At 42.4% G+C, this 12,405-nt stretch overlaps 1 protein-coding gene across 3 annotated transcripts in view; it reads left to right on the top strand.

The window, feature by feature from the left end:
- The window catches only part of myo7aa (myosin VIIAa), a 47,666-nt gene extending 35,360 nt beyond the window's left edge, over window positions 1-12,306 (top strand). For all 3 annotated transcript variants that reach the window (XM_035385399.1, XM_035385401.1, XM_035385400.1), the window contains 21 exons: window positions 52-171; window positions 371-544; window positions 975-1,202; window positions 1,340-1,510; window positions 1,865-1,982; window positions 2,075-2,201; window positions 2,713-2,882; window positions 3,104-3,294; window positions 3,675-3,799; window positions 3,951-4,108; window positions 4,426-4,579; window positions 5,466-5,621; window positions 6,235-6,340; window positions 7,063-7,176; window positions 8,043-8,130; window positions 8,266-8,372; window positions 8,738-8,923; window positions 9,159-9,275; window positions 9,656-9,739; window positions 10,045-10,164; window positions 10,340-12,306. In XM_035385399.1, coding sequence (XP_035241290.1) covers window positions 52-171; window positions 371-544; window positions 975-1,202; window positions 1,340-1,510; window positions 1,865-1,982; window positions 2,075-2,201; window positions 2,713-2,882; window positions 3,104-3,294; window positions 3,675-3,799; window positions 3,951-4,108; window positions 4,426-4,579; window positions 5,466-5,621; window positions 6,235-6,340; window positions 7,063-7,176; window positions 8,043-8,130; window positions 8,266-8,372; window positions 8,738-8,923; window positions 9,159-9,275; window positions 9,656-9,739; window positions 10,045-10,164; window positions 10,340-10,432 — 2,907 coding nt within the window. In that variant the 3' untranslated portion in view covers window positions 10,433-12,306. The remainder of the gene's footprint in view (window positions 1-51; window positions 172-370; window positions 545-974; window positions 1,203-1,339; window positions 1,511-1,864; window positions 1,983-2,074; window positions 2,202-2,712; window positions 2,883-3,103; window positions 3,295-3,674; window positions 3,800-3,950; window positions 4,109-4,425; window positions 4,580-5,465; window positions 5,622-6,234; window positions 6,341-7,062; window positions 7,177-8,042; window positions 8,131-8,265; window positions 8,373-8,737; window positions 8,924-9,158; window positions 9,276-9,655; window positions 9,740-10,044; window positions 10,165-10,339) is intronic.
- Window positions 12,307-12,405: the final 99 nt, after the last annotated feature.

Raw genomic sequence — 12,405 nt, 5'->3', positions numbered from 1 at the left:
AACTACTGATTCCATAATAACTCCCACTCTCCCCTATCTTGCACATTGCAGTATTTGAGGAACTTCATTGGTGGTGGGCCCCCTGGTTACGCCCCTTACTGCGAGGAGCGTCTGAGGAGAACCTTCGTCAATGGGACAAGGACACAGCCCCCATCCTGGCTGGAGCTCCAGGTATACCGGCCCACTTCACACCCACCCCCGCCCCTGTTTTCCAGATCCCAAACATCCTTCCTATCTATTGTCTCTGCTGCTAGGGAGTATAATCTGATCTGTTGTCTCTGTTGCTAGGGGTATACAAGGCAGGCCACATAGCTCAGATTGATCAAAATTGGGTTTAAGTACTATACTTGTTGCTTCCTTTTGCTCTCAGGCCACAAAATCTAAGAAACCCATCATGTTGCCGGTGACCTTCATGGATGGCACAACCAAGACCCTTCTGACGGACTCGGCCACCACGGCCAAGGAGCTGTGCAACGCGCTGGCCGACAAAATCAGCCTGAGGGACCGCTTTGGCTTCTCCCTCTACATCGCCCTCTTCGACAAGGTACAGGAGCAGCTGAGCTGAGCCGCGCTTTATCAGATTATTTATACTGAACTTCATTAAAGTCCTCATTAAAACACTGATATCACCAGTCATTCAGAGGTTCATTAGTGTCGTTTCATGAGTATTACTGCCACTCAGTGCTATGCTTTTAATCGGTAATCCTGTGCAACTGTGCTTATAGCGATAGCTTTTCAATTTCATTAAACTGTCAATCAATTTGAAATTCTATCATTCATCTATAAGTGGACTTCAAAACTAATATATTGCCCTAATATCAGGAGATGAAAACTCATCTTCCTTGGCCAGAGTCTTAAAAACCCAACTACACAGTACAATGTTAGTGTAGGGTGTGGTTGTCATGATGCCCCCTTACCAACTCTACTGCATTTCTATGGTGAACCCTATCCCCATATACTCATGCACCTGGCAGGTGTCCTCTCTGGGCAGCGGGAATGACCATGTGATGGACGCGGTGTCGCAGTGCGAGCAGTATGCCAAGGAGCAGGGGGCACAGGAGCGCAACGCCCCCTGGAGGCTGTTCTTCCGCAAGGAGATTTTCACCCCCTGGCACAACCCCTCTGATGACAACGTGGCCACCAACCTCATCTACCAGCAGATTGTGCGGGGGGTCAAGTTCGGGGAGTACCGCTGTGATAGGGTGAGTGCAGGGAGGGTGGGTTGGGGTGGTGTCAGAGGGTGGTGGTCCAGTCTCAGCCTTAATTGTCTAAAGTAACATACTGTGTACCATAGAATAAGAGCTTGCATTGCCTTCTCTAATGCTGATAATCTGATAAGGAGGAGGACCTGGCAGAGCTGGCCTCGCAGCAGTACTATGTCGACTACGGAGCAGAGATTCTGCTAGAACGTCTGCTCAGCCTCATACCCTCCTACATCCCCGACCGCGAAATCAACTCCTCCAGGACCGTGGAGAAGTGGGCCCAGTTCATCATGGCTGCACACAAAAAGGTACGGTTTAATCACTGCTATGCACTGGGTCCCAGTCATCCCACCACACCCCTCGACAAACCACATCTTTACCTCACTTCATCATCGAGACTGCATGGATTTCCCAACGGAGGACATAGCTGAACTAGCACTTCCTGGAGTGTGTTTCTCAGAGATAAGGCTGTAAAATTACCTGCCAGCCCAATTACTTTGATAGCTCCAGTTTACTCAGGCAAGACCTCTGGGATAGAGGGTCTGTTACAGCCAGGCAGATTCATCTGTTTTCCCCCTTCAACCTCTTTCCCTGTTTCCTACCCAATTTTACACATTCACTTCTTGTCTCATTCAATGCCCCATTCCTCTTCTCCATTGCAGGGAATCTACACACAGAAGAGGATGGAACCACAGAAGGTTAAGGAGGAAGTAGTGGATTTTGCTCGATATAAGTGGCCTTTGCTCTTTTCCCGGTTTTATGAGGCCTTCAAGTTTTCAGGTGTGCACCATACTCAAGAGGTCCTTACTTTGCTCCAGGTCAGAATTTCTTACTTTTTTGTAAAAACACTGCTACTTCCTCTTCCTGCCCAGGTCCCAGCTTGCCAAAGAATGATGTCATTGTGGCTGTGAACTGGACGGGAGTTTACTTTGTGGATGAACAGGAACAGGTCTTGCTGGAGCTCTCCTTCCCAGAGATCATGGCAGTGTCCAGCAGCAGGTACTGGCAGTATTCACTGTGACTCAGAAGCATCAGAGCCTTATGCTGACAACACTGGCACTGAATTACTCAGACAGAAGAGTGCCGCAAGAGTGAAGGCATGTGCTAATGCATATTAATTAGCAGTGATACCATTGTTTTAGATCTCTTTTGTTAGCACTATGTAGAATGTGTAGAGATATTTTAGCTGCCAGTCATTCAGATTCAAGGTCTGTCTGATCATGAATATTAATGAATGTTGCTATATAGCAATGCAGCCATTTTGATCACAATCTTTGTCCTGATCAAGATACTCATAACCTCTGAAGACTGTTGGATTTATGTGACATCATGATGTCATAAACATATCATCATTGTAAATACAGAGAGATTTGAATTTAGCCACCAGAAAAAAACTTAAGTTATTGGCTGCAAATATAAGAGGCAGGGATGTGCAGAGAGCATGAATGATGGATTGTGTCACTAAGGATGAGTGCTACCCTGTAAGCAGTGCCACACATTGCCATTACAGAGGAGGCAAGCTACAAGGACAGAGCTTCACTCTGGCCACTATCAAGGGGGACGAGTACACCTTCACCTCCAACAACGCTGAGGACATCCGTGACCTGGTCGTCACCTTCCTGGAGGGGCTGAGGGGGAGGTCAAAGTTTGTTGTGGCCCTGCAGGACAACCCCAATCCCAGTGAGGGCAGCTTTGTGTTCAGTGTTTGTTATGATTCTTAAATCCAGTAGGCATCTTTGCCTAGAAGCTGTAAAGTGAAGAGATGCATGGTTTCCACTTTGTTCAATTTTCTGAATAAATGTAAATTTAAAAAAAGAATAAGTCAGCATGTGACCTCACTAGATAGAACTTGTACCATCCAAAACCTCACAATAAGAGTTGTGTGTTCCTGTCTGTTTTAGCTGGGGAAGACTCCACCTTCCTGAGCTTTGCAAAGGGTGACCTCATCCTCCTGGACCAGGAAACTGGGGAGCAGGTGATGAATTCAGGATGGGCCCATGGCATCAATGACAGGACCAAACAGAGGGGCGACTTCCCAGCCGACTGTGTCTATGTGCTGCCCACAGTAACCAGACCCCTGCCTGACATTGTAGTAAGTGGCCACAAATGCAATCTCTCTCAGTGCCCTGTTGTTTTCATGTAAAAGTTTACAAGGCTCTCTCTCTCTCTCTATCTTGCTAGTTTTTCAACTTCCATTTGTTTTATTGGCAGGACAACTACAGTCATATTGCTAAAGTAACACATATAATACTACAATTCACTGAAACATGGAAACCACATATACAACATGCAACAAGTATGACCAACAACACTCACAACAAACATATTAAAAAATAAACAAACATATTCACATAGTTAAAAAAATAAGAATTAACATGAATGAAAGTGTGAATTTCATAACAAAAAGGATATTACATTTATTTTTAAAAATTAAAAATTAAATTGTTAATAAGTTCTCTCTCTGTGTTCAAGGCTTTGGTCACCATGACACCAGACCAGCGGCAGGAGTCCATCCGTGTGTCGCAGCTGGTCCTGACGGACAGTGAGGAAAGGGTTAAACCATACACACTGGAGGAGTTTTCCTACGACTACTTCAGGTACCCAGCATCCCCCTGTCTGCTGTACCCTTGTTACATCACCCTCTGAAAAACTTTACACTCCCCTTAGCCCACCTGGTCTCCACACACATAGCGTCTCTCTTTTTAATTATCTCTCTCTCTCTTTCTCTCTCTCGCTGCTGTCTTCCAGGCCCCCTCCAAAGCACACGCTGAGTCGGGTGATGATCACGAAGAACAGGGGGAAGGACAAGCTGTGGTCCTGCACCAGAGAGCCCATCAAGCAGCCGCTGCTGAAGAAGGTGCTGAACCATGAGGAGCTTTCCCAAGAGGGCTGCATGTCCTTCATTGATATCCTTCACATCAATCTTCAATCAGTCTCACTTAAATCATCTTGTCATTTACAATGTAGCTCATCAGAGACAATTTAAAAAATGTATATATTTTTTATTTATTTAAACAAAATGTTCAGATTATTGCCACTGTTTCTTGCCAAATTTGCTTTGACTTGGACATAGAATGGCATAATAAAGTGTATGTGTCCTAACAATAGTAATCCAGAGTTTCATCCTTTTTCCCTGCTACTAATATTTGAGGTGGTGATTGCGGTAATGTTCTATTCTGAATCTTTTTAACCCTTTGCAATGTCTCCTTGACGTCTCCTCCACCTATAATGAAGTACATGGGTGATTACCCATCCAAGCGAACGCGCACTGTCAACGAGCTCACTGACCAGATATTTGAAGGGGCCTTGAAGGCGGAACCTCTGAAAGATGAGATCTTCTGCCAGATCCTCAAGCAGCTCACTGACAACCACATCAAGTAAGTCGCCCGTCTGTCCGTCATGCTGTGAAAAGCAGCTTTCCTCACTGGTGCCATGTCTGTTATGTGCATGCATACTGTGTAGGTTTTTTTTTAGCTGGAGGCGATGGGTTTTTTCTTGTGTGATGATAAACATGTTGCAAATGACCGCTGAAAGTGGAGGGCTGTTATTGACACCTTATGCACCATCTGTGCCCCATTCAGTTTTATATGGCAACAACGTGCTTTGTCCTCTGATTCATTCCACAGTTGCACTGTGGACTCTTCCATTTTGATGCTTTTCAGAAGCAGGGATGGGGAATTTTGTTACCACGAAGGGTGGCTATACCAGTGTATGCCTGGATCTTGCGTATATTTACCATTCAGATATGATTTAATTTTCATTATATTAATACACCTGCCAAAGCTAGTCTGTGCCAAAAAATGATGTAATGTTGTCAGAGAACACTGGGGAGCAGTAAAACACTAAAAACTGTGCAGAAAATCCTTTCTCTGTATGTCCTCATTTTGTTGTCTCTCTTTTCTTTTTTCTCTCTGTGAAGTAGCTGAGTCACAGAGAACAAATGTTCTTTTTTCTCAATCTTGGCACGCATTCTTACTGCAGAGGGACTGACTATGTGATACTTTCTCGGTTGACAGATTTGGGCTTTCTGTATAGTCTTCTCTGTTGACTGCAGTGTGTTTTTTTATTGTTCTTCCTGTTGACTATAGTGCACGCACTGTACCATGTTTGTGTAATACTGGCTTGTTTTCTGTTCTTTTTTCATCCTCTGTCAATTGACTCAGTGGTTTGTGTTTGTGGTCTGCTCGGTTGACCATTCTGGGCTGCATTGTTGTGGTCCTCTTGTGGTTGACTGTAGCGGGTGTGTTTGTGTTTTCCTCGTAGGTATAGTGAGGAGAAGGGCTGGGAGTTGCTGTGGCTCTGTACAGGCCTCTTTCCCCCGAGCAATGTGCTTCTGCCCCATGTCCAGAGGTTCTTGCAGTCCAAGAAACACCACCCCCTCGCCCCTGACTGCATGCAACGGCTGCAGAAGGCCCTGAGGTAGCATTGTTCAAAAACTACAGACCTGACTAACTGATCGAATCAAATACCATTTGATATACTTTTTGCCTCCCATAGACTGGAGTACAGTGCTACATATAGATATGAACACAAACACACACTCACACGAACACAAGAACACATGTTTAAATAATGTTATCATTTTAATGAAGACTGGGCCCCAATTACTTTCCTTTTGTTTAGAAATATGAAAAAGTAACTTAAATGTCCAGGGGTTTGATGATGGAGCACTGAGAATTTGTCATCCTACTTTAGAAAGATAAATATACACTGCATAATTAACTGGACTAACTGGACACTCTAGAGACTTGTTATAAACCTTATAAACCCTATAAACCTCTCTCTCTCTCCCTCTCTCCCTCTCTCTCTCTCTCTCTCTCCTCTTCTGGGACTTAATTTAGTACATAATCTAGGATGCGGCACTCGGTTTATTTACTGTTTATTCAAAGTTTTTGCTCAAATGTCAGTATGGCACCCACTCTTTTTGTACAGAAAAACCTGTCCAACCGTTGGAGGTCAAGTGATATACTCAGTCGTTCAGTATTCACCTCGTTCTCTATAATTTATTTTCCTTTAAATCTTTTTAAATCAGAAACGGCTCCAGGAAGTATCCCCCACACCTGGTGGAGGTGGAGGCCATTCAACACAAAACCACGCAAATCTTTCACAAAGTGTACTTCCCTGATGACACGGATGAGGTGAGGCTGTCACAAGACCAAAAAAACCCCTGTCTCCAGTCCACAGCTCCTCGTTATGGGTGCACTGAGTTTGACACGGTCTTGACGTGGAGTCCTGCTGCAGTGCAGTGCACCTGCCCTCACTGCTGTCTGCTAAAATATTCAGGTGTCCCACACTGAGCGCTGACGCCAGAGCCCATACCGCCTTTTCACATCCTGTTCCATATGCATAGGTTCCTATGTTGTTTACTAACCTCACCAGTAATTCTTAGAAAAATTTGCAGCCTATATTCCCTCAGTATTCTCCTTCAAAATAATTTTTTAAACATCTTCTACTGAGAATTTGCCATAGTATCTTTTGCAAAAAATCCTGGTTTACTTCTTTGCCTAATTTCCATAGCCTTTGAAATCCTTTTCATATGGCAGTAGTTCAGAGAGGAGATTACTGAGTCAGAGAGGGACTGCTCTGGAACAGGAGAGGGAATGAATCAGACGTGTATGATTTATTTAAGGAAAAAAGCCTTTTAATGAGATTTAATTTTCGTTTCGGTTTTAATAAAAATCTCATTTTATACCTCTACTGAGAATTGTATGTAATGAGTTCTCGCTGTTTTCACCTGCACTATCAGGATCAGAGGGATTTTAAACTGTGAACTTGGTTAGTGCGAATGTGCCCCCTCCTTTCCCTCTAAATTAAGATTCTGTTATGGCATGGCAAAATCATTTCTGAAATTTAATTTCAGGCTTTTGAAGTGGAGTCTAGCACAAAAGCCAAGGACTTCTGCCTGAACATCTCTGAGAGACTGCTCCTTAAGTCCCCAGATGGATTCAGCTTGTTTGTGAAGATTTCTGACAAGGTATGAAATGGTGGCCATAAACAATTTTAGCACCTGTGAAACCCTGTGCATTGTGGGATTGAAAGGCACATCAGACACTTAGCATTACTGACATATACAATGCTACATCTTTTTACTGTTTCAGTCAGTACCCAGTAAATCAGTATATTTGGTTTCCCCTGTCAGCATCTGGGGTGAGAAATATCAGGTAGTCTTGCATGTATATTCATAGTCTTGTATATTCATACGCTGTACTGTATATTCATGGCATGAAATGCTGGACCTGTCATGTGTTTCAGTTTTGCTCTGAACTTACTGTATGCTGGGCTCTTAACCTGGATGTCACAAGTAAAGTCTGAACCAGCCAGTGGCTATATCAGTGAAAGTGTTCAGTGGTGGTACATAGTTGGCTTCATTCCACTAGGAGTGGGTGGGTCAGTGTTCCTTCAGTTATCATTTTATTATCATTTATCAGTTTATGAGATGTCTTGGGGAAACAGACCTTTCGTTCTGTTAGTGTTAGTGCTAGTAGGCTACAGGGATTAAACCTATCCAATAAATCAATGCCATTTAGAATTGATTAACAACAGACGTGTTTGTGTTGCATTAAATGGCTTTAGCCTTATTTTCCAATAGTGAATTATTTGATGAACTATTGGATGTTTTCGTTTAATTTGATCCCAAGACGATCTTTGCTTCGTTGTGCCCCCTTTAAATTTGCCAACTGCATATGGAAAAGGCGCCAAGTTACCATGTGGTTTTAAAAGGGGCCATTGTACAATAAATGAGTCTGAGGAAAACAATGAAAATGAAATGAAGGTGGAAGATTTTAATGAAACTGACACACTAATGAATGAAGCTGACGAAGCTGTGACGCTGTGTTTCAGGTGATTAGTGTACCAGAGGGAGACTTCTTCTTTGACTTTGTCAGGCACCTGACTGATTGGATCAAGAAAGCCAGACCTGCAAAAGATGGTAAAAATTTGCATGCGGTTTGAGCCATATCTTGTTTGGATTTGCATGTCATTTGTTTTGTGACAGATGCTCCTGGTGTTTTTTTAGTGCCCCATCATCATGCAAAAATGTCGGATGTTGCCTTTTCCCGTGCAGGTATAGTGCCTTCATTAACGTACCAGGTGTTCTTCATGAAAAAGCTGTGGACTAACACTGTACCGGGGAAGGATTCTTTTGCTGACTCCATATTCCATTACTACCAGGTAATTCATTTAGTATTACTTCTATATCAAATTAAACAAGCTTCTCTGGAAGTTATTTCAGCTTAAAATATTTGTGACAGAGCTAAATTCCCATTCAAATATTACTGTATTTGTTAGTTTAATTAAACTTCAATACAGTGTGAAAGCAGTGTCTTATATATTGCCATGTGTTTATAGCCAGGTAATTTACAGCACTGAGATCTTATTGAGCATTGATAGTTTATCTACATAGAACTTATATTTCTATCTATCTATCTATCTATCTATCTATCTATCTATATATATATATATATATACTAGTGTGTCTATGTGTATTTTTGTGTGAGAGATGGATAGTGACACTCTCCTTTGTCCAAACTCGCTAGGAACTTCCCAAGTACCTGCGTGGCTACCACAAGTGCTCCCGCGAGGAGGTCTTCCAGCTGGGGGCCCTTATTTACCGTGTCAAGTTTGAGGATGACAAGTCCCACTTTCCCACCATTCCCAAGATGCTGAAGGAGCTCGTGCCCCAGGACCTGATCCGCCAGCTCTCGCCCGATGACTGGAAACGGGTCAGTGTTGACAGAACTATAAGTCTCTAAAGCATATCCCATTTTTTTCATTGGACTGTATTTTCATATAGAACTTCATATACAGTTAAGAAGGACACGGACGTTTTGTGCAATAGTGTCTGTCAGTTTGGGGTTGTGGTAGGCGAGTCATGAGAGGTCATGTCGGGTGAAAGTGTTGCAGGTGAAAGTTCAACACTGCTATGCATGTTTTAATGCTTCTTTGGTCTTTTCCCAGTCTGTCGTGGCCTACTTCAACAAGCAGGCAGGGAAGTCTAGAGAGGAGGCCAAGTTAATGTTCTTAAAAATCATTTTCAAATGGGCAACATTTGGATCTGCCTTTTTTGAAGTAAAGGTAATCAATCCTATTTTCTTCTAGACAATATATTAACTGTTGGTGATGCGTAATTTATACAGATTCCACGTCAATAAATGGCTACTGAAAAAAGTAAATCTGTGACCCTATATTAAATTTTTGACAGCAGTGGGACAGTATTAATAGAAATACTTTGATCTTTGAGTTCTGAGTTCACTTGGAGTGATCAGTGTAGCCATTTTGTTTCCTGGCCTGGCAGTTTTAGCTGTCCCAGTTTTGTTTCTAACATCTGTAGCTTCATGAAGAGTTTCAGTCAACCATAATTGGGCCCAGGAGATTGGCTAGGTCAACACACATCATGGGAGTGTGGATCTGTGATTTCACCTCATTTTGATTTTCTCTGAAAATGTTCTCCACAGCAAACCACAGAGCCAAACTTCCCGGAGATTCTGCTTATAGCCATCAACAAGCATGGTGTTAGTTTGATTGACCCAAAGAACAAGGTGTGTCAAACTGAGTTCCCCTTCCCAGATTACGTATCAAAATGTGTGTTCCCCTGTGTAATGGCGTATAATACTAAGTTCAACATTAGCATGTATTTTTGCCAGCACAGCTGTTTAAACTGTGGGGGACCCTGTGCATAGGGCTGTCTGCTAATAAAATAATATGTATGTTTTCCTGTTGTGTATTGAAGGGTACATATATATATATATATATATGCTTCTATCAACCTGTGCTAATGTTTGTATGTGTGAAGACAGGTTTGTTTCTGCTCGTGTTTATAATCTCACAATCTGCTTTTCTGCAGGACATCTTAACAACACATCCCTTCACGAAGATTTCCAACTGGAGCAGCGGCAACACCTACTTTCACATCACCATCGGAAACCTGGTGCGCGGCAGCAAGTTGTTGTGCGAGACTTCACTGGTGAGAAAGAAATTCACAGAAACAGAAATGCAAACTGTCCTATAGCTCTAGAGTTAAAGAAAATATTTATTTTCAGATGAAAAGATGGAGCAATGATAAGATGTAGAATGGAACATCAACTACATGAGTATTAATTGTATGTAATCCTGTCAACACACTTCATTTTGGCTCCCAGGGCTACAAGATGGATGACCTTTTGACCTCCTACATCAGTCAGATGTTGACCACCATGAGCAAGCAGCGCAGCTCTCGAGGAATCAGCAAGTGAACTGATTACTGGCGAGAGGCGGCAGAGCTGGTCCGCTTGCTCCGCCCCATGGGCCAGCCCTGCAGCTGGGGGCGGAGCTTCTCCACCCACCTGTGGAGGATGAGCCGCAGCCCCTCCACCAGCTCCGCCGAGCTTGATGTCGATGAGCCCTCCCTCTCATCCCCCTCGAGTGAGGATGACTACCTCTGAGCCCCATCTGGCACTCTCTAACTCAGCCACCTGACCCAACCCCCTCCCATTACACTGAGCAGCCAGCCAGGACCCCCCCCAGGACAGGACTAGGATGCTTTCATCAGCCACAGTGACAATTCCATACATGCAGCCATGTAAGTGCTTTCTCACACCTCCCACACACATTTATGTCCACATAGACTCAACTGTTGTATCTAATTTAAGAATGGTACTTGAAACATTTTCAAGGGCTTAAGACTGCAGAGGCTTGTCCTTGGGCAGTTACTTTTCAGGGTCACATGAGTACTGGCCAACATGGATGTTAAATCTTGTCACTGTGTGATTAGCTACTCTAAATATAGATATTTACCGGATATTTAGAAATACAGTAAAAGCATTAATATATTGTGTAATGATGGCTTTGTCACATGGGTTTACAATATTGTAACTGAATGGGTTTTGTTATTATTGTATTTGATATCCTTTATGGTTTTCCATTTCTTGTTTTTGAAGGCCTTAAGGTGATACTTTTTCCCATTTGTGTAACTGAGTTCACTGTTTATATATTTTATGTTTAGATACTAAGAAATTCTCTGACACATTCACTTGGAGAACAGCTTGCTGAAGCATTGTGTATGTGTCCTGCAGTTATTTCACTGTGCTGTTAATCTTTGAGCGAAGGACAAAAATCCCAAACAATTTTGGTGCTGTTAGAAAAACTAGGAAAAAAAGAAATAGTACAAAAAGAAATAGAAATAAATGTGGAGTCTCTGAAACGCCGTTACTTACAGCCTTATGAAATGTCTGTCTGGGTCATAGTGGCCAGGAGGGATGCATTGTTAGCATTGGGAATAAACTGGCCTGAAACAGCAAAGTATAAGATTGTCATAGTTATTGCACTCACTGGACGCTGTGCACAAGTCAGATTTTTTTCCCCAGTCATCCTGTAGTTGTCCTATTGCAGAAGTACAGTTACACCTTGTCTTAAATTCACTCATGGCCTTTGTATCCTTTGACTGCAAACATGTAAAATGATAAACGTATGTTCTTTCTGAGGAAGAGGAAGAAACCGGTCTTCTTTAAAATTAAACCTTATTGCATAGCACAGAACACCTAATTTATGGTAGGATCCAACAAAAGATGGCTGGAGTTTCATCTTTGCCCAGCATGAAATGTTGACCAATTTTTTGTTAAAGATCGAAGTCGCAACGACATGCATCCATCTCAAGTGAGATATCACACTGCAGAACCTCTTGCTGCACACTGACCAAAGAGGTACTGGAGTATTGTGTCCTTGTAAATTCTGGCATGTATGCTATTTCATTAACACAACTTACTGTAAGTAGGGGCAGTCTTTATCCTGCTAGTTTAACCTGAACAAGTACAAAATTTCAGTATTCAAATATTACTGAAATGGGGATGGTCCTAAAGCATGTGAAAAGTAATGGTTTCAGATGTGTGTCCCATAGGTTGTGTGTCTAGTTTACTCTAGTAAACAAAACAGTTCATATATATTTAATGCAGGCAGTATCTATGTTGTAATACTGTTTTAATTCTGAATGCACATAAAAAAGTATTTTGTATTTGAAGTGTTCACAGCTGAGAGAATGGTTACCTCTGTATGCAGATCATGAAGTTTTCCCTTATGAAAGGAAAACTGCTGTTTTATAAAACTGAACAAATAAAATTGTCTTTAAATCCGCTCTTATGGCTGTGAATTCCTGTCGTTGTGAATTTTATAATGAGGTATACAAAATGTGCATTTATAAAACTATCCATTTTAGAGATTAATCCATATTTCT

This window comes from Anguilla anguilla, chromosome 12 (genome assembly GCF_013347855.1).
Source record: "Anguilla anguilla isolate fAngAng1 chromosome 12, fAngAng1.pri, whole genome shotgun sequence".
NCBI classification, from domain to species: Eukaryota; Metazoa; Chordata; class Actinopteri; order Anguilliformes; family Anguillidae; genus Anguilla; species Anguilla anguilla.
The sequence above is the reverse complement of the archived record's forward strand: the minus strand, read 5'-3'. Positions and strand labels throughout refer to the sequence as shown.